At 43.5% G+C, this 21,394-nt stretch overlaps 1 protein-coding gene across 5 annotated transcripts in view; it reads right to left on the bottom strand.

Annotated features, from left to right (window-relative positions):
- Window positions 1-1,449: 1,449 nt before the first annotated feature.
- The window catches only part of LOC307074749 (uncharacterized protein), a 44,570-nt gene continuing 24,625 nt past the window's right edge, over window positions 1,450-21,394 (bottom strand). Inside the window, exons 2-13 of one of the 5 annotated variants that reach the window (XM_079735037.1) lie at window positions 18,030-19,067; window positions 15,310-15,406; window positions 14,630-14,746; window positions 14,439-14,555; window positions 14,202-14,268; window positions 13,905-14,028; window positions 11,392-13,246; window positions 9,735-9,908; window positions 6,878-7,051; window positions 5,214-5,387; window positions 4,991-5,037; window positions 1,450-4,001 (exon numbers count right to left, since the gene is read on the bottom strand). In XM_079735037.1, the coding sequence (XP_079591163.1) occupies window positions 3,451-4,001; window positions 4,991-5,037; window positions 5,214-5,387; window positions 6,878-7,051; window positions 9,735-9,908; window positions 11,392-13,246; window positions 13,905-14,028; window positions 14,202-14,268; window positions 14,439-14,555; window positions 14,630-14,746; window positions 15,310-15,406; window positions 18,030-19,065 (4,533 nt within the window). In that variant the 5' untranslated portion in view covers window positions 19,066-19,067 and the 3' untranslated portion in view covers window positions 1,450-3,450. The remainder of the gene's footprint in view (window positions 4,002-4,990; window positions 5,038-5,213; window positions 5,388-6,877; window positions 7,052-9,734; window positions 9,909-11,391; window positions 13,247-13,904; window positions 14,029-14,201; window positions 14,269-14,438; window positions 14,556-14,629; window positions 14,747-15,309; window positions 15,407-18,029; window positions 19,068-21,394) is intronic. The other 4 variants (XM_079735039.1, XM_079735040.1, XM_079735038.1 and 1 more) reach the window with 4 other exon arrangements.

Raw genomic sequence — 21,394 nt, 5'->3', positions numbered from 1 at the left:
ACACACACACACGCACACATATACACATAAAGAAATACACACACACACACACACACGCAGAATTTGATGCATGCAAAAACATACACACTGAAGCATGCCCCCCCCCCCACACACACACACACACACACGTACAAATACATGACACACACATAAGCATGCCCACACATATGCACACAGATAGATGCATGAACCCACAAACACACACACCTAACAGATGCATGCACAACCACATTTATACACAAAAGTACACACACACACACACACACACACACATGCACATTCACACCCATAGATGCATGCCCACACATGCATACTCTTACACACACTCACCCACACATGCAAGCCCACACACACTAATACACATGCACTAAAATAGATACACACACACACAAACTCACCCACACATGAAGCCCAAGAGGAGAAAGGCAGATTCACAGCCTATTGTGTAAAGTGTACTATCTATCACAGATAGCACCGTTTAAACAGTACCGCTAACCGGACACAAATACACGAGCGTTAAGCGAGGCTGACGCGACTATCTACGTGTTAAGCACGAGAACGGTGTTCTCGTGCTTATGCCTTGAACAACACTCCCCAGGCATGCAGGTGGGGGCTGGCCACTGCTCAGAGTTAGGCCTACTGTAGGTCTATCACCATGTATACCGTACAGACACATCCAGCTAAAAATACCTCAAAGTCTCCATGAAGTCTGCCTTGACAACCGTGAATCACCGTCGACTTGACAAAACCTGCTTTCAAATCTTCGTCTTCCGCCCCAAGAATGTGGAGCTCGTTGAAACTCTTTTGCGGACTCTAATCGGACAAAGCAAAAGTGTGAAGCAGTATGAGCCAGGAACTGTGTGTGTGTGTGTGTGTGTGTGTGTGTGTGTGTGTGTGTGTGTGTGTGTGTGTGTGTGTGTGTGTGTGTGTGTGTGTGTGTGTGTGTGTGTGTGTGTGTGTGTGTGTGTGTGCTGGTGCGTTGGGGTTTGGAGCGTTCCTGTGACTGTTGTCAGAGCGATTGGGTATCGCTATCTCTCCTCTCTTTGGTCAACACATAGCTGTTATCTATGTTTGGCTGATCACGAACACATTTTCCACTCTGCTGAGATAATACACATGGTTCCTCTTCTGATTTCCTCCTTTATAGATTGCCTTCTCTGTTATTCACTGAGCAATGTTAGCATCTATCCAAGTGTGGAATCTGTGATGCAAAGATTAACTAAAACCTCCAAAACTTCTGCGTTGTTGTCTTCTTCACTGTTTTAGTATAAATGTTTCATTACTGTAAACCTGAGCTTTGAGTGGTTCGTCTTTCCATCAAGGTTTCAGATTCAAAACATACAAATGTATATCATTATAATATAAAAAATATTTGAGTCAAAATATGATCTCATCTGTGCATTCAGGTGTCTACCGTTTGCCTGCAATAAACCCCACAACACATTTGTATTTGCAAAAAAACTGGTTTTATTAGGCCTGTGTCTGTCTTCGTGATCAAGATTATAAAACTTTACATTAAAATAAATCGAAATACATTCGCATCTACTTATTTTGGTTTCATAGACCTACTGCATTAGGTACATTAATATCAATCCAGACAATAGATAAAAGTACTGTTGTGTAATAAAATATATTGTGATATAACCCAATTGTGTGATGTTCTCTCCGTCTCTGTTAGGTGAGTGGGTGCTGATTATACACTTTTTTTTTCGAATGAATTATAAACAAATGCTTTGTCATTTTCTTTTTCACATAAAGCCTAGAGACTGTCCTGTAGTCTGTATGTAAGAATTACAATTCGCCGAAGGTATTCCCTGTATCAATAAAATCAAACATATCAAATAAATGACATGAAATGAAAAGCACGAAAAATCAATAAACAAAAACGATGTTCAAGCTATTTCTCAAATAAGAAAAGTATCGAAGCATATTTCCTTCATAATGCAAGTGCATTTGCATTATGAATATAATATTAAATCTGGCTAAAATCAGGTGACCTTTTGGCTTATTAAAATATAAACTGATATCAGAGCCATGCAGTATGAAACTGTTAACGTCTGAAAATATACACAATATTGTAGTATAAACATATTTAGATGTACTATCAATCAATATTTAAAATACATTTGACATTAGAAATATATTCTTTGTAAAACCTGCTTAGTTAACCTTAATGTAAGATTTTAAAAGTCTCTTCCTTTCAGAGTTCATAGATCAACTTTCAGAAGCCCAAGAAAACCCTTGTGTGTTGATATATACATGTGGATGTCCACGTTTGTGTGTGTGTGTGTGTATACGTGTGTTTATATATGCATGTGTGCGCTTGTGTGTCTTTATATATGTACGTGTGTGTGTTCATTTATGTGTGTGTAGTGTTTGTGTGCGCGCATGTTTGAATACGCATGTGTGTGTTTATGTATGGGTGTTACTGTGTGTGTATTTGTGTGTTTATATTTATATATACTAGGGCTGGACAAGTTAACGTGTTAATTCCGCGTTAACGCAATCTTATTTTAACACGATTAATACAAATTGACGCGTTACAGTAAAGGGCCCAGAGGAAACTTTGAGAAGTTTGGGGCACCAGACCTTACGACGGGGTGGGCTCTCTAACACAGCTACCCTGAGGGGGGGCAACAAGATCGGGGCAGTCCCCGGGGGCGTCGGTTGGGGGGTCGGTCATCCGGTGAAACACACGGGGAGATAACTTGATGACCACATAGAGCATAATAACGGAAAGGAAAAACGGCAGAGCCATTTGGACTATCTGAGAAAACATAGACCCACCCAACCCGCTGAGCCATCCCACACGTGTAAATCAGTCTGTATCCCACCTCCATCCTGATCAGGCCAGAGCAGCTCATCTCCAACACAGCAGAGCTCACCTGAGGCCTCTTTTATGCTCTCACACATGACTCAAGGGTTTTGCCAGTTGAGTTTGAACAGGAGAGAAGTGAGCGAGACCAATTGGTAATTGGGCGTGGCGTTCTGCAGGCCAGTGTTTTCCAGGTGAACCAAATGTGCTCAATGATGAGATTTGTGCTTTAGAGTTTTGCAATAATGCGATTTAGAATTTCTACATGCGTGAAAACAATGGAATAGTGCTCAGAGTTTAGCAGTCTGGAGTCTTCTGGGTGATACATGGGCTTCAAGTTTTCAGAATTGTGTGCATAGTTCCATTTTTTGTGTGTTTACAATCGAGGAAAACTGTAAAACCTGGGACAACAGGAGAGCAGTGATAACCCCCCCTCACCCCCCCTCACGCACCCTTCATGTGTGTGTGTGTGTGTGTGTGTGTGTGTGTGTGTGTGGTGTGTGTTTGTGTGTCTGTTTGTGTGGGTGTGTGTGCGCGTGTATGTTGTGTGTGTGTGTGTGTGTGTGTGTGTGTGTGTGTGTGTGTGTGTGTGTGTGTGTGTGTGTGTGTGTGTGTGTGTGTGTGTGTGTGTGTGTCTACAACCGACACAGAGACGCTGAGGACCTCCACCCTAACCCGACCCCAGGGAGGAGGTCCTCCTGGGTGAAGGAGGACCAGAAGGTGTGGAGGTGTGTCAGTGTGTCTGAGGACCCTCCTCCACCTGGGGACACTCTGTAGAAGGACAGAGAGCCAGCAGGCCGGTCCAGATACACTGCTACTCTGGTGGAGCCAGCGGGGGGGAGAGGGAGGACTGTTACTGTACCGTTGTACCCGGCAGAGTAACGACCATCATAACAATGAAGACACCAGGACTTGTTGTTCATTCCAAGCCTGCTGTCATCACCCAGTTCTCTCCTTGTGATTCCTCTGTATGTCACTCCTATATCAACATATATTATCCTCTCTACCTCCCAGTAACAGCGGCCAGTCAGAGCCTCTCTACCCAACACCTGGGGCCAGTAGTCAAATCTCTCTGGGTGATCCGGATACACCTGGTACTCTCCAACCCACGTCACCTTCCTGTTGTCCTCAGACAGAGAGAGGTCTCTGTGGGCCGTGTTGGGGTCCAGGGTGAGTTCACAGGCATCTGAGGGAGAACCAGACATGATGAGCTGCTGGCCACAGAGACACTGGTGAGTGTTCAGATGTGTGTGTCTTATCATCTAATGAGGAGGAACAGCCTCAGCCTCCTGTAATGAGAGCCAGCGTCTCCCCACAAAGTCTGAGGAGCGGCGCCACGCAACGCTTCACCTGTTCCGGGTCACTTCACCTGGTACCGGGTCGTGACTCACGTGGTACCGGTTCACCGAGAAACAATCAATTATATATATAATAATTTTTAATTAATTAGAATTAGAAGGGCCATTGACATTGGCTGCCTGGTTACCAATCGTAAGTCACAACCCATCTCCACGTCCGCACGCACAAATGAAATAAAAACAAGTGTGAAACTCTTCAAATGAAGGAACACAGATGGGCGGTATCGGACAATGGCCACGCCCATACTGGGACAAAGGACACGCCCATACTGGGACAAAGGCCACGCCCATACTGGGACAAAGGACACACCCATACTGGGACAAAGGACACGCCCATACTGGGACAAAGGACACGCCCATACTGGGACAAAGGACACGGACTCTTTCTTCGACTCGTTCTGAAGTCGGCTCATCACTACTAGCCATCGGATGTACGGTCGCTCTGCGGGAGAGCTACAGTTACAGGTTGTCAATAAATAAGTAAAGAGTAATGTCTGTGTCCATCTAATTATTGTAAGTATCCCCAAAATACTACAGTCTGAGCCCAGATGTTAGCTTCATGATCATTATCATTACTATGTCTGATCATAATCACAACATTACTAACTATCCAAAACATAATATAACAATGTAATACCTGCTGGGTTTTATACAAGCAGGGTTAATTGTGACGGTCGACAGTATTAATAAACGTAATGTACATGATGTCGGCCATCATCTTCATTCCCAGTAGGATCTGATCTCACTTCCTGCTCTGTGGATGGACTTTCCATCTCAATAGTGAGTGTGTGATGTGATGAATCAAACAGACACTTACACTTCTTTAGAGCTGATTTCAGCCTCCACACTCCACTGTGCTCCACACTGGGGGGGAATCAAAGTGAGAGCAGCATGTTGAAACATTCACCTTCATCATCTGCTGTCTCATAACGTTCTACACAACATGAGTTACAGCTGCCTCTTCAAACCACTTCATCTAGCAGCGGCATGAATCCTTGTAGGAGACTTTGTCCCTGAGTGGTGAGCTGTCCTCTCCATACCTGAGAGTGTCCAGTCTCCAGTGTGGATCCTTCAGTAGGGTAGAGAGCAGCGCAGCTCCAGAGTCTCCTGGGTGATTGTAGCTCAGGTCCAGCTCTCTCAGATGGGAGGGGTTGGAGCTCAGAGCTGAGATCAGAGATAAGCAGCCTTCCTGTGTGACCAGGCAGCCAGACAAGCTACACACAGACACACACACACACATGCACACGCACACGCACACACACACACACACACACACACACACACACGTGTGTAAAATCCTGTGTTTTTCCAGTCTGCCAACCAGATTGTGAGCATCCTACTCCAAACACAAGTGGCGTTGCCTTGGTGACGGTCCTTTTATGAAGAACTTCCTGGTCCAGTGAAGGGACACCGGCGGCGAGGTGTGTGTGGATGTGTGGAGCTCCTTCTTGCCAGCGGTTGAAGATGGCCAAGAGAACGCTTCTCACACATAATACGTTAGGTCTTCTAAACCACACCACCTTTGGATTGGGACCATTTGCCGCAGCGCCTCCCGTGGAAGAAGGCCTTCCCGGAAACAAGCGGGTATTCAACGGCCACATAATATATCAGTATTGTAGCGCCCCAAGCCCTAGTCTCTATCCCGCTGTGGAGAGAGGACCACTCAACGACAGGACTTTTGGCTTCTTTATATTTCACTTGATTAAAGTATCACCTTTACCTAGAACTCGGTTAGATTGTACTACCATCTAGATTATAGATCAATCAGGGAAACCACTAACACGATCAAAAGTATTATTATCAGGGGTGCAAACTGGTGATGGCCCAAAAAGGTGACGACATTTTAATGTCAGAAAACGAATCAAAGATCACTGGACGGGCCCAGGCCTTCCTGTGATTCATGCTCCGTTCTAACGGTTTAAGTGACTCATTAAAGCGGTCAGTGATGTTCAGATCTACTGTATGCAGCAGTGCTCACAACAACAACTTAATCAATTAGAATTTAAAATGTGTTCATGTGAAACTTAAAATACATTTAAGATAAGTAACATACAATACCTTGCAGTAATATTTGCAAACCCCCTTTGACAAATAATGTTAATTTTCTAGTGGTAGCACTCTGGCCATCATCATCTGCACAAGAGACAGTTTACTAACTAAACGACTGGCCAATAGACTACTTACATGGTGAGAGTAGTTGTCCAATTCTCTTTTGTGGATGGACTAAGGAATCAGGAATAGTTCACTCAGACTGCATAAAAATGTATTGGTCTCACCCTATAGTCTGTGGGCCAGGACTGATGCAAAGTCAATCCTGGCCAAGCAGCAGAAGTTAAGTGACAGAGTGCCAACATTACTGGCCCATTGATGGGTGCACTCAACATCCAAGAGTAGTCTTAATGTCACTGTAAATAACACAGGGCGCTTTAAGACATTAAGAGTATCCCGACTTCTCCCGGCACCACTACACTGCAATATTATTCTGTATCCTATTCATTATTAATATATTTTGAGTTTATGTTCATATTTGTAATTGAAAAGTTGCAGATCTCACTCTCCACCTAAACAACAAGGTGATACTTCTCCAATGATACCAAAGTCATGGATGTGGTCATCACAGGTACTGAGTTATAAGCTGAGTTATATAACGGTCCTCTGATGTGGAACTAGTGGTGTAACTGTTTGACCTTTGAGTAAAACTGACCTGAGCGTTTCCAGTTTACAGTGTGGACTCCCCAGTCCAGCAGAGAGCAGCTTCACTCCTGAATCCTGCAGATCATTGGTACTCAGGTCCAGCTCTCTCAGACTAGAGGAGTTGGAGCTGAGAACTGAGGCCAGAGCTTCACAGCATCTCTCTGACAGCTGACAGCCAGTCATCCTTCACACACAACAAACACAACATGTTAGGAACTGGGTTTAATGTTTTATTCAAAATTTGTTAATATACAGTGGGGCAAAAAAGTATTTAGTCAGCCACCAATTGTGCAAGTTCTCCCACTTAAAAAGACGAGAGAGGCCTGTAATTTTCATCATAGGTAAACCTCAGCTATGAGAGACAAAATGAAAAAAAAAATCCAGAAAATCACATTGTCTGATTTTTAAAGAATTGATTTGCAAATTATGGTGGAAAATAAGTATTTGGTCACCTACAAACCAGCAAGATTTCTGGCTGTCACAGACCTGTAACTTCTTCTTTAAGAGGCTCCTCTGTCCTCCACTTGTTACCTGTATTAATGGCACCTGTTTGAACTCCTTATCAGTATAAAAGACACCTGTCCACAACCTCAAACAGTCACACTCCAAACTCCACTATGGCCAAGACCAAAGAGCTGTCGAAGGACACCAGAAACACAATTGTAGACCTGCACCAGGCTGGGAAGTCTGAATCTGCAATAGGTAAGCAGCTTGGTGTGAAGAAATCAACTGTGGGAGCAATTATTAGGAAATGGAATACATACAAGACCACTGATAATCTCCCTCGATCTGGGGCTCCACGCAAGATCTCACCCTGTGGGGTCAAAATGATCACAAGAACGGTGAACAAAAATCCCAGAACCACACAGGGGGACCTAGTGAATGACCTCCAGAGAGCTGGGACCAAAGTAACAAAGGCTACCATCACTAACACACTACGCCGCCAGGGACTCAAATCCTGCAGTGCCAGGCGTGTCCCCCTGCTAAAGCCAGTGCATGTCCGGGCCCATTTGAAGTTTTCTAGAGAGCATTTGGATGATCCAGAACAGGATTGGGAGAATGTCATATGGTCAGATGAAACCAAAATATAACTTTTTGGTAAAAACTCAACTCGTCGTGTTTGGAGCAGAAAGAATGCTGCGTTGCATCCAAAGAACACCATACCTACAGTGAAACATGGGGGTGGAAACATCATGCTTTGGGGCTGTTTTTCTGCCAAGGGACCAGGACGTCTGATCCGTGTGACGGAAAGAATGAATGGGGCCATGTATCGTGAGATTTTGAGTGAAAACCTCCTTCCATCAGCAAGGGCACTGAAGATGAAACGTGGCTGGGTCTTTCAGCATGACAATGACCCCAAACACACCGCCCGGGCAACGAAGGAGTGGCTTTGTAAGAAGCATTTCAAGGTCCTGGAGTGGCCTAGCCAGTCTCCAGATCTCAACCCCATAGAAAATCTTTGGAGGGAGTTGAAAGTCTGTGTTGCCCAGCGAAGGCCCAAAAACATCACTGCTCTAGAGGAGATCTGCATGGAGGAATGGGCCAAAATACCAGCAGCAGTGTGTGAAAACCTTGTAAAGACTTACAGAAAACATTTGACCTCTGTCATTGCCAACAAAGGGCATGTAACAAAGTATTGAGATGACCTTTTGTTATTGACCAAATACTTATTTTCCACCATAATTTGCAAATAAATTCTTGAAAAATCAGACAATGTGATTTTCTAGATTTTTTTTTTCATTTTGTCTCTCATAGCTGAGGTATACCTATGATGAAAATTACAGGCCTCTCTCATCTTTTTAAGTGGGAGAACTTGCACAATTGGTGGCTGACTAAATACTTTTTTGCCCCACTGTACATGTTTTATTCGTTTAACTAAATGTCAGTACAGTAGAGCTTCAAAATTTGATTTACTAAGAGGTCAGATGAATAAATATTCAACAAACTCCTGAAAATGTCCCTAAAAAGAGCCAGTTCTAAGATGAAAATGTTATTAAACTTTACTTAAAAACTCTAAAGTCCAACTTACTGTCTAACTACATGATTATGAGAAGAAAAGGAATGTAATAAAGCATACACCTTATACCATGATTAACAAACTGAATCCAATGTTCACCTTTTACTCTTATGGTAACACAAATAGAGTGAGATTAAGGTCTTGTGCTTGATAAGATGAGTGACAGTGGTGCTGCGATGAAGGCAGACAGCCAAGGTTTAGTTCAGTGTTAAAGCGTATTGCGGCGCTGGTGTGATCGCTCTATTGGGAAACACGACCCACTTAAGTTCCCATGAAGACATTCTGCTTTGATCAGAAAACTAAAATAGTGGTTTGAACTTTGTGCAAAGTTACATTGAAATGTCACCGCAGTTGTAGCGCTATTCAAGAGCCTGTGAAGAAATGCACTATTCTGGATGACCCAGAGAAGAAGATAAATCCTAATTGGAGTATATTATCCAATCAGCAGCCGGTTATTATTAGTAGATATTTGATTGAGGAGGAGGATGATGAAGAGTTGGTTGGTGAGAAAAGAGATGTCGAGGCGCTGGCGGTAAAAACAGAAAAAGACCCCCTATGCAATCAAAGTATAAACAGCTTATTCAAAGTGAGTGAATCTGTTCACATGAATGGACATAGATGGAAAGTACGTGACTAAGGGCATTTTCACATCTAATAAAGGGGTGCAACCACATTTGTTAGGGTGCCACCAAATTAAAAAGTTAGTGGCACCAGTAGAAAATGTGTCTTGAGCCCTGAGAGGACATATTCTACTTATTTATTTAGACCTGTTCACTTTCTGGAGGTAAATCTGTTCAACGTCGATGTAGAACGTGTGGTGTAACTGTTTGAGATATTGAGTAAAACTGACCTGAGCGTTTCCAGTGTACAGTGTGAACTCCCCAGTCCAGCAGAGAGCAGCTTCAATCCTGAATCCTGCAGATCATTGGTGCTCAGGTCCAGCTCTCTCAGACTAGAGGAGTTGGAGCTGAGAACTGAGGCCAGAGCTTCACAGCATCTCTCTGACAGATGACAGCCATTGAGCCTGCACACACAATAAACAGAACATGTTAGGAACTGTGATTAAAGTAACTCGAGGCGTTTACTATGAACATAATGAAGGACTTGTTTTGAAATCTTTAATTAGAAATGTTTTATTAATTTAACTAATATATACTAGTCAATACATTAGATCCTTATTTGTATTCAATATTGGAGTTTTTGCAGTGTTTGAGACCTTTTTTGTATATTAATTAGACTTTTTATTGTAGTATTACGTATTTTATGTATTGTATTGTAATACATGTTGTAGTACATCTACAGAGATGTTTTGTGTATTAGGGTTACAACCAGCGGCGACACGGGGGGGGGGGGGGGGGGGGGGGGGGAGCCCCCTCTAAGCTCCCCCTCTCAAAACGACCAGTCAATCTTTTGTGACAAATATCAATGGTAAAAATAAGTTTTTAATAGTAATGTGGCGAGCAGCACGGGAACGACCAGACGGGAACCCAAGTTATAAGAGTTTGCAACTCTGGTGGCCCATACTCCGCACGACCCTGAGAGAGACTTTATGTAAACACACCACACACACCTGAAACACACATCCTATCGCCCACATCCACGACTGCCTCGTTGCCGCCGACCCTCCCAGGATCCGTTGCGGCACTTGGCGACCACGGCCGTGATCGCCACAATAATATAATAATAATAATATATATATATATATATATATATATATATATATATATATTACTATATGAAGACAACGGACTGACTTATATGTAACAAAACTTAACTATGAAATCATATATTTCATTTGCGTCATGATGATGACCGTTGCTGCTTGTTGTGTGATTTGATTGGTTGATTCGTATCATATTGTAGAGTGTAGTGTTATTTTTTGCTTCAAAATGGATTAGCCCCTGCAATCTAACAATCTAGCCCCACGTAGCTCCCGCAATCATAATTTTTCGGCGCCGCTACTGGTTACAACTAATAAGTGAATGTTGAAATATCATTTAGCTGGGCGACTCTACAGAGAATAAAGTACTCTCCTCCTTTGTCTCTTCCCTCTCTCTCCTTTTTCCCGCTCAATGGTAACCTCTCACCCTTCCCCCAGATGACCCTGAAGTGTCTTTATAAACCCATCCTATTGGTTAAGCCAAAATCGTCCATGTAACCAAACGTACTGAACAAGGTTAAAATGCTTTTAAATAATTGGTTATCTTTTATTTAATAATAAATGTATATTTATGGATCTATCCGTATCAATAATTACTTATTTGTACATATAGCTACATATTTAAAAACAGCTGTATTTAACTATTATTAAACAATATTAGTTCTTTCTTTCGTTATTTTATTATTTCATAATAAATAGAGCTTTTGAGAATATAACGTTGTGTATATTGAGATACATGTTATAAGTTAACCTTGAAAGATGTTTTCTATGTTATCATAACTTTTATATTCTACTATCAGGTATATTGTGTTGTGTGTATTGTGATACATGTTATTAATGAACCTACAGAGATGTTTTGGAGGCTTTGACCACTGGCAGCAGCCTCAGAAGACCCTCCTCTGAAGCAGAGTATTTCTTCAGGTCAAACACGTCCAGCTCCTCTTCTGATGTCAGTAAGATGAAGACCAGAGCTGACCACTGAGCAGGAGAGACATGTGTTTTGAACAGACTTCCTGATGTAAGGGACCGTTGGATCTGCTCCACTAGAGAACAGTCATTCAGCTCATTCAGACAGTGGAACAGATTTATGGTTCTCTCTGGAGAGAGATCTCCATCTATCTTCTCCTTGATGTAAGACATTGTTTTCTGATTGGTCCATCTTCGCCTTTTTCTCTGTCTCGCCAGATCTTCTGTAAACTGAATGTCCTTCATTAAATCTTTTTCTAGGTATCCTTTTTTAGGTCTTTCCAGCAGACCTCGTAGGCGATTCTGATTGGTCTCCAGAGAGAGGCCCAGGAGGAAGCGGAGGAACAAGTCCAGGTGTCCATTCTCACTCTGTAAGGCCTTGTCCACAGCACTCTGGTAGAGGAGGAGGAGTTTATCTTGCCTCGATGATGGTGGTTCTTCTGAGAGCAGATTGACACCATTGTGGATGAAGGACCAAAAGACATAAAGGGCAGCCAGAAACTCCTGGAGGCTCAGATGGACAAAGCAGAACACTTTGTCCTGGTACAGCTCACACTCCTCTTTAAAGATCTGGGTGAACAATCCTGAGTACACTGAGGCTGCTCTGATATCGATGCCACACTCTGCCAGCTCTGCCTCGTAGAAGATCAGGTGGCCTTTCTCCAGCTGGTTAAAAGCCAATTTTCCCAGAGAAACAATGATCTCCCTGCTCTCTGAACTCCAGTGTGTATCTGTTTCAGCTGTCCCATGATACTCTCTGTTCACCTGTATGGACTGGACCCTCAGGAAGTGGCTGTACATCTGAGTCACGGTCTTGGGCATCACCTCTCCCCTCTGGGATGTTTTGAAGAGGTCCTCCAGAACCGTAGCAGTGACCAAACAGAAGACTGGGATGTGACACATGATGTGGAGGCTTCGTGATTTTTTGACTTGGGAGATGATTGCGCTGGCCAGCGTCGACTCTCTGAATCTCTTCCTGAAGTAGTCCTCCTTCTGTGGGTCGGTGAACCCTCTCACCTCTGTCACCATGTCAACACATTCAGCAGGGATCTGATTGGCTGCCGCAGGGCGTGTGGTTATCCAGATGCGAGCGGAGGGAAGCAGGACTCCCCTGATGAGGTTGGTCAGCAGCATGTCCACCGAGGTGGACTCTGTGACATCAGTACAGATCGGGGTTTTCTGGAAGTCCAGCGGAAGTCGACACTCATCCAGACCATCCAAGATGAAGACAACTTGAAACCGGTCGAATCTGCAGATTCCTGCTTCTTTGGTCTCAATAAAGAAGTGATGAAGAAGTTCCACCAAGCTAAACTCTTTCTCTTTCAGTAAATTCAGCTCTCTGAAAGTGAGGAGAAATGTGAAGTGTATGTCCTGGTTGGTTTTGCCTTCAGCCCAGTCCAGAGTGAACTTGTGTGTTAAGACGGTTTTACCAATGCCGGCCACCCCAGTTGTCATCATTGTCCTGATTGGTTGATCTCGTCCAGGTAAGGGATTAAAGATGTCCTCACATCTGATTGGTGTTTCCTGCATGGCTGGTTTCCTGGAAGATGTTTCAATCAGTCTGACCTCATGTTCCTTGTTGACCTCTCCACTGCCTCTCTCTGTGAGGAAGATCTCTGTGAGGAAGTCATTCAGATCTGTTTGCTGTGCTGCTTTAGCGATTCCCTCAAACACAACCCTGATCTTCTTCTTCAAATGAGACTTGATTTTATGTTGGCACTCGACAGCATCAGATCCTAAAAGAGAAAACAACAGAAGACATCAGTTAGTGGAAGGTGACATCAGTGGAAATAGGTCAATTATCAACTTTATGATATTTAGTGGCTAGATTACTTGTGGTGGGAGAAGCTGTTCGTGACAAGGACTGCATATCATAGATTCAAAATGTTCGGGACTATTTCGTCATTTCCAGAAATATGATTGGTCAAATGATATTAATAAGGATAGTGAATTAGTGTAAAGTGACTTGCTATGCTGATATAACAAGACAGTGTTTAACATTCTTTAACCTGATAGACCAACAATAACCCTACATATCTGGATCCAACCATTTAACCTGATACCCCACCTAAACCTACATGTCTGGATCAAACCACTTAATCTGATACCCCACCTAAACCTACATGTCTGGATCAAACCATTTAACTCCAAAGAGGAACGATATCCCCACATTAAAGTTAGAAATGTCTCAAATTATGTCATTTAGTCTGAACAGAACAAATAATAATCTCCTACTGCTCTTCAAAATGTGTGTTTCTTCTCTGTTTTCAAGATAAGAGTCTCTAACTGCCCCACAGTTGTCGGCCAGTTCCTCCTGGTTCATCTCCGTCAGGCAGAGCTTTGTCATGTCCACCACTCCCTCTATGGCGCGCCTTCTCTGCTCCTCCTTCTTACCATCAACCTCCTCCTCCTCCTCCTCCCTCTCACTTTCTGAGCATTGTGGGTAATGTAGGAAGAGATCCGTCCAGAGCTTCTTCAGCTCTATGTCTTGGAAAGCGTCTCTATTCTCCTCAGCCCTCTGGAGCAGAACAAACATCAAGGAAAACTTACTGAGGACATCAGAAGCATCTGTCACAGACTCACGTCCCGCTGGTCTAAAGAGGGAAGCCTGGAGACTATTAGCTCCACAAGAGATGCTTTCTAATGTTCCTGTAGAGCTGAAGTCAGATGTCTTGGTGGACATTTGCATACCTTGATCAGAACTGTTTGATGCTGCTGTACAGACTGAGCACTGGTAACCTTTGACTTCTCCTGGTTTCTGTGGAGAACACACAAACACACACACACACACACACACACGCACACACACACACACACACACACACACACACACAGTCTCGATTATATTTCCCCTGACTTGTAAACATCAGTATCAGTAGAGTCTGATACCCAATCGGTCTGTTTTCATCGTCTGTTTGAAACTCATACCTCTCCTCTCTGGAGGGGCGTCCATCTTTAAAAGAAAAGGGTTTTTCCATAGACTGGTCATTCTCAAAGGAGTCACAGCTTGGTCCAGGGGAGTCTGCTTTCTGCTGCTGGACCCTTCTAGAAAAATAAGAACCAGGATTTATGGACATTTTATATAAGCTGTTTCATTATGATCTCTGATAAATCCTCACCTTTTCCCAATAGACTGATTTCCATCTTTAAAACAATCAGGAGGATCCATAGACCAGTTACTCTCAAAGGAGTCACAACTGGATCCAGGGGAGTCTGCTCCCTCCTGCTGCTCTGGGCTTCAACACACACACACACAGCTTTTACTCAGACTTATGAGAGTCATGATGTATCACTGCTGAGCTCTGAGATGGACAACAGTCGGTAACACGGTAACACAAGCTAGTCATTACCTAACCCTTTGTTAATATTTGTTAATTGTTACTGAAATATCTATTTGGCATAAGTTAATAGTTTTTTTTCACTGACAACAGAGTGTCGCTGGTTAGGATTAGGGCCGTGTGTTAGGGTTAGGGCCGTGTGTTAGGGTTAGGGTTAGGGTCGTGTGTTAGGGTTAGGGTTAGAGCCGTGTGTTAGGGTTATGGTTAAGGTTAGGGTTAGGGCCGTGTGTTAGGGTTAGGGCCGTGTGTTAGGGTTAGGGTTAGGGTCTTGTGTTAGGATTATGCAAACACCTAATGTTTAATTAATGATGAAAAAACTATTAACTTGTGCCAAATAGATATTTAAGTAACAATTAACAAATATTAACAAAGGGTTAGGTAATGACTAGTTTGCTATTTATTACGCCACCTTATTATAAAGTGTTACCCAACAGTCACAGACAGAGAGATCCTCTTCTTACCGCTTAGCTTTGCTCCGGCGGCCATGTTCCCCAGACAGAGTAGTCTTAGAGGTAGGACCCCCCTCCTCTCTCTCCTCATCCATAGTAGACTGGAGACCTGGACACAAACACAACTACTTATTGTTTCTGTGGATTCTGTTTGAGTACCGAACGAGAAATAACTGCAGTGAAGACTTCCTATCCTCCTCCTGTCTAATATACACTCTATCACTCTCTATGTCTAGATCTACACCAGGGGTCTCAAACTCAACTTACCTGGGGGCCGCTGGAGGTAGAGTCTGGGTCAGGCTGGGCCACATAAAGTATTCCACAAAAAAAAGTATCACAACTGACCCAATCTAAGTTAATGATCGGGCTATAATTCACATTCATTCTATAAAGATCACGTTGGCTATGTAATCGCTGACAACAGGGGACATTTCATAGTGGTTGCTGGAAACCGGGACATTTTAGCGTCCTTTGGCTTTTGTCGGGGCTCAGGACATGCAACTCAAAATTGGGACTGTCCCGGCAATACCCGGACATCTGGTCACCCTATCACAAATGATAAAAAAGCGTGGCAAGCGACTCAGCAAAAATGTGCATTTGACAACAACGCACGGGCCGCACTAACACTAAACTTTGATGTCGTAAGGGGCCACAAAATATCATCCCGCGGGCCTCAATTGGCCCCTGGGCCGCGAGTTTGAGACCCTGATCTACACACCCTATCACCCTCTATATCTATATCTATACACTCTATCACTATCTGTGTCTCAATCTATACACTCAAACACTATCTATGTCTAGATCTACACACTATCACGATAGAGTGACTGCCTTTCTGTCTACGTGCTGCATGCTGTCTGTCTGCGTCTGTCTGTCTGCATCCTGTCTGTCTGCCTGTCTGTCTGTGTGCTGTCTGTCTGTCTGTCTGTGTCCTGTCTGTCTGTCTTTTTGTCTGTCTGTCTGTCTGCGTCCTGTCTGTCTCTCTGTCTGTCTGCGTGCTGTCTGCCTGTCCATATTCCATTGCTTTTATATTTTTACATTTACCTTTAAGGCATTTAGAACAAAACTGACAACGGTTTGTTCACGCATAGACACACCGTCGGCGGAGGCCACCACGCAAGGCGACAGTCATCACATACTGGGACAAAGAACACGCCCATACTGGGACTACTGGGACAAAGGACACGCCCATACTGGGACAAAGGACACCCCCATACTGGGACAAAGGACTCGCCCATACTGGGACATAGAACACGCCCATACGAGGACAAAGTACACGCCCATACCGGGCAAAGGACATGCCCATACTGGGACAAAGATCACGCCCATTCTGGGGAAAAGGACACGCCCATACTAGGACATAGGACACGCCCATACTAGGACAAAGAACACGCCAATACTGGGACATAGGACACGCCTATACTGGGACATAGGACACGGCCATACCGGGACAAAGGACACGCCCATACCGGGACAAATGACACGCCCATACTGGGACAAAGAACACGCCCATATTGGGACAAAGGGCATGCCCATACTGGGACAAAGGACACGCCCATACTGAAACAAAGGACATGTCCATACTGGGACAAAGAACACGCACATACCGGGACATTTGTTGGGGGTCCCTAGCAGAACATGTTAGTCTTGTTGCAGAGTGAGATACTTACATCGACCACTAGGGGCAGCAGCAGAACATTTTAGTCTTGTTGCAGAGTGGGATACTTACATACCACCACTAGGGGCAGCAGCAGAACCTTTTAGTCTTGTTGCAGAGTGGGATACTTGCATACCACCACTAGGGGCAGCAGCAGAACATGTTAGTCTTGTTGCAGAGTCTGATAATTATGGTGCATTTTAGTATTCTCTGCGAACCGACTCGGACCTCGGATGTGATGTCACGCCCACACAGCGTTTTATTATGTTTCGCTCGTTGGAGAAAAACATGGACGCCACCCAGAAAGCTGTTGTCGCGGTAGCATTGGCAGAGTAACAGGCGCTCCAAAATAAGTAGGCTATAAGCCATAGACAGAGATACGGACGTAGTAAGGTATTGCAGTAATACGAGTGATTGAAATTGCCATTTAAACCACCAAAGCGGTCCAACCACAATGAAAACAGTTCATACTTCAAGTCACACTGGGCGCAGCCACCTTGAATTCTGTCTCGGAATCCTTGCTCGGCCTCCTCTGAGTTCATCCGAGCAAGCAAGTTCGCCGTCAGAGGAAAAGGTGCGTGTTCATGCGTGTCGCTAGGCAACGTCCTCGGACCTCCAAGACAGATGGATAATAAAGTGCACCACCACATCCCACTACTAGGGGCAGTAGTGCCATCGCTGTGTGCAGTAGCTCACCGCTAGCTAACCTGAGCTAGCCATTGGATATACAGTCGCTATGCAGGAGAGCCACAGTTACGGGTTGTCATTAAATAAGTAAAGAGTAACGTCTGTTTCCGTCTAATTATTGTTAGTATCCCCAAAATACTACATTTTGAGCCCAGATGTGATGTGATCATAATCACAACATTACCAACTGTCCAATTCATAATATAACAATGTAATACCTGTTGGGTTTTATACAAGCAGGGTTAATTGTGACGGTTGACACATGATGTCAGCCATCATCTTCCTTCCCAGTAGGATCTGAATGAATGTCCCTTCCTGCTGTGTGGATGGACTTTCCATCCCAATAGTTATTGTGTGTTGTGATGAATCAAACTAAACAGACACTTACACTTCTTTAGCTTTGGCTCTAGCAAAACCAGCTTCTTCATCTCCTTGTTCAGTGTCCCTACGTATGACGGAGGACGGAGCTCCACCTTCGTCCAGTCCCTGGTGGCTGGAGGATCCTTCAGGGATCTGAAGGTCTGGAGGAGGTGGAGGTGGTCTTTAGTGTTTGAGAGCTGCTTCACCTCTGAGCTTATATTGGTCAGATCTTCTATTTCCTGCCCCAGCTCTTTGATGAGGTCATCAGCTTCTTTCTCTGTGGATTTCAGTTTCTCTTGAACAGTTTGGTTGAAATCATCCAGACACTTTTCAACAGAGCGCTTCAGAGCAGTGAGGACCTGCCAACCATCGGCCAACTCTCTGTCTGCTTCTGCTTTGCTGTGATTCGCTGTGTCATTGATGTCCTGACTCTTTTGTTTTCTCTCATGGATCATCTGCTGAACTTTAACCTCCATCTTCCCCAGCTGGGCCGTCTTCACTTCATATTCCTCCTTCAGAGGTACAACAGGATGGGACTTGTGGTCTGTCGTTGTGCACAACACACACACACACACCTGTTCAGTCTGGCAGAAGAGCTCCAGAAGTTGGTTGTGTTTCCTACATATCCTCTCTTCGAGACGGTCCATAGGCTCGACCAGCTGATGGCTCTTCAAAACTGTGACTCTCTGATGTGGCTCCAGGTGGGTTTGGCAGTAAGAGATAAAACACACTAGGCAGGACTTCACGGCCTTCAGCTGGGTCCCAGTGCAGACGTCACAGGGAACTTCTTCTGGTTCAACACAAGGCGGCTCTTTGACTCGTACGGACCTTCTAAACCGATCAACCATCTCTGAAAAGAGGGTATTGACCCGTAAATCAGGTCTTGTGTGGAACTGCTCGTTGCAAAAAGGACAATTGTACTGGTCTTTGTCATCCCAGAACTTTGTAATACAGGTTCTGCAGAAGTTGTGTCCACATGGTGTGGTGACTGGGCTGTTGAACACATCCAGACAGATGGAACAGGAGAAGTCCTCCTCAGACCCGGAAGTGGAAGCAGAGGCCATTCCTAGAAAACATGTTTTATCAAGTTTTAAAACATTACTTTATTGTTACATTTGCATTGTGGGCATTTGGCAAACGGAAGTTGTGCAGAGTATAGGTGAACTCTGAACAAGCGAGTCCTGTATCTAACTTGTATATTAATGGTCAAAAGAGGGTTCCAACTCTTAGTTCTAATGCAAGTGTTTTTAATATTGTATATTCCTTGTTTCAATCAGAAATCTTCAACATGGCGCCCTGCCAACAGTATCAATGAGGATTAAAGTAAACCTGGTGGCCTCACCTTATAATGAGGATTACATTAACCTGGTGGCCTCGCCTTATAATAACGATTACAGTAAACCTGTATCTGACTATTAAATCTAAAAATTGTTGTTCTTTGTCCCCAGACAGAGACGTGCCTCCACTTTGCATTCCATTTTAAGCAATAATTCACTCTCAAAGCACATTTCTATCATTTGTCTAAAATAAGGTACGTATGTGTCTACACCACGTTAGCATGGGGTGAGCGGTCTCTAACTCCAGCCCAGCTGAAACAGATGACGTCACAACGCTACACGTCCACAAATCTGCCATAATTATTGCCTGGCTATGACTGTCATTTATGTTCTTTGTAAGGTGTGTCAAGGAAATGGTTCCAAGGTACGGTTGACTGTAACTTCAAAACAAGTTAGGCGAGGAAAGCACCTTTACATTCCGTCTTTGAATACTTTTGCTACGTTTATTAAGGACAGGTTGGTTGCATTTAGTGAGCATATAACCATTCTCCTCCAGCCATTCCCAATTTTGTTTACGATTGTATGTTTTTGCCTGTTCTCTTCCTGGTAGGCAAACATTCAAAACTTTGAACTCCCAAACGCAATGTGTTACAACTATCGCTAATGGAAACAGCTTTGCAAATCGATAAATATGTACAGTGGTAAGATAAGTTTATGCACCCATGCTAAAGTTGACTAAAAAGAGGAATACAAAATCATCTTCTAGAAATCTATCTTAATGACTTAATTAAACAACTGAGGAAATATCCAACCTTTTAGGCCACCAATTATCTTTGTGAATGAATAATGTATCCTAAATAAAGTGGCAGATTGGCATGGTTTTATTTCAGTTAGCCTATGAGCTGGTTTGATTTGCAGTGAGAAATCATTAGGCTAACTAACAGCTATTAGGCTAACTGAAAAGAACTATGCCAGTCTCTAGGTATGGTGAAGGGTATGTGATGATGTGGGGCTATTTCAATTCCAAAGGCCTAGGTGACTTTATCAGGATGCATCGATCCTGGATCCAATAACTAAATGGCCTTTAAAAATAAAAATCTGCCTGCCTCTATGGGAATTTAACATAGGGGTTGCTATACTTATGCACCCTGTATTTGAATGAAGAACATTTATTTATTTACAATACATTATTCATTCACAAAGAAAATTGGTGGCCTAAAAGGTTGGATTTTTCCACATTTGTTTAATTAAGGCATGAAGATCAATTTCCAAAAGTTGATTTTTTTATTCCTCTTTTTAGTAAACTTTAGCATGGGTGCATAAACTTATTCTTACCACTGTATTATTAAACCACCTTGCCGTAAAATCTGAAATGTAGATAAAATAGGTTCACATTTTCTATTGAGTTTCTTGGCTTTCCACTTGACATTGGGATTAGATGATGTATCTACACATATGATCACCTGACTCGATGCCTCTTGATTTGAGGAATTAATGTTATAAGATTTCATCACCGGTCTCCCATACATCCCTCTGGTCCAAGTGTCTTGTTCCAGAATTACAATGTTCTTATAGAGCTGCCTTTTAGTATCATGACCATCACACTAAGGCAGGGGTTCTCAAATGGCAGTATGCATACCTTTAGGGGTACTTTGGAGTACTTCAGGGGGTACTCAGAGATTTTCAGAAAAGAGAGAAAGTGAACTCATTCATTTTTCCCCCTCAGAAAGATTTCTGAAGTTTTCACAAAATGTTCACTTTACAGCACAATCATCCTGACTGACATTATTGGACACCAAAATTTGAAAACATTTTACCACTCAGAGGTTGAGATACGGGTCGTAAAAATATAAATAATAATTGCAACAATAACAACAGGTATCCACAGATACTACCTAACCAGATTCCAAGTGTTAAAGCCACCCAGGGTCACCGGGTGGCTTGACTCCCAGCCGAAAGGTTCTGAGTGCAATCCCCAATGTCTGGAGTCTTCAAGATGGCCCCAACCCCTGTCTCTGTACTGTCTAACCCCTACCTGCTCCTTAATGACCTGTCTCTGTGCTGTCTAACCCGTACCTGCTCCTTAATGACCTGTCTCTGTACTGTCTAACCCGTA

The sequence above is a fragment of the Pollachius pollachius genome (genome assembly GCF_949987615.1).
Source record: "Pollachius pollachius genome assembly, chromosome: 4".
Taxonomy (NCBI): domain Eukaryota; kingdom Metazoa; phylum Chordata; class Actinopteri; order Gadiformes; family Gadidae; genus Pollachius; species Pollachius pollachius.
The sequence above is the reverse complement of the archived record's forward strand: the minus strand, read 5'-3'. Positions and strand labels throughout refer to the sequence as shown.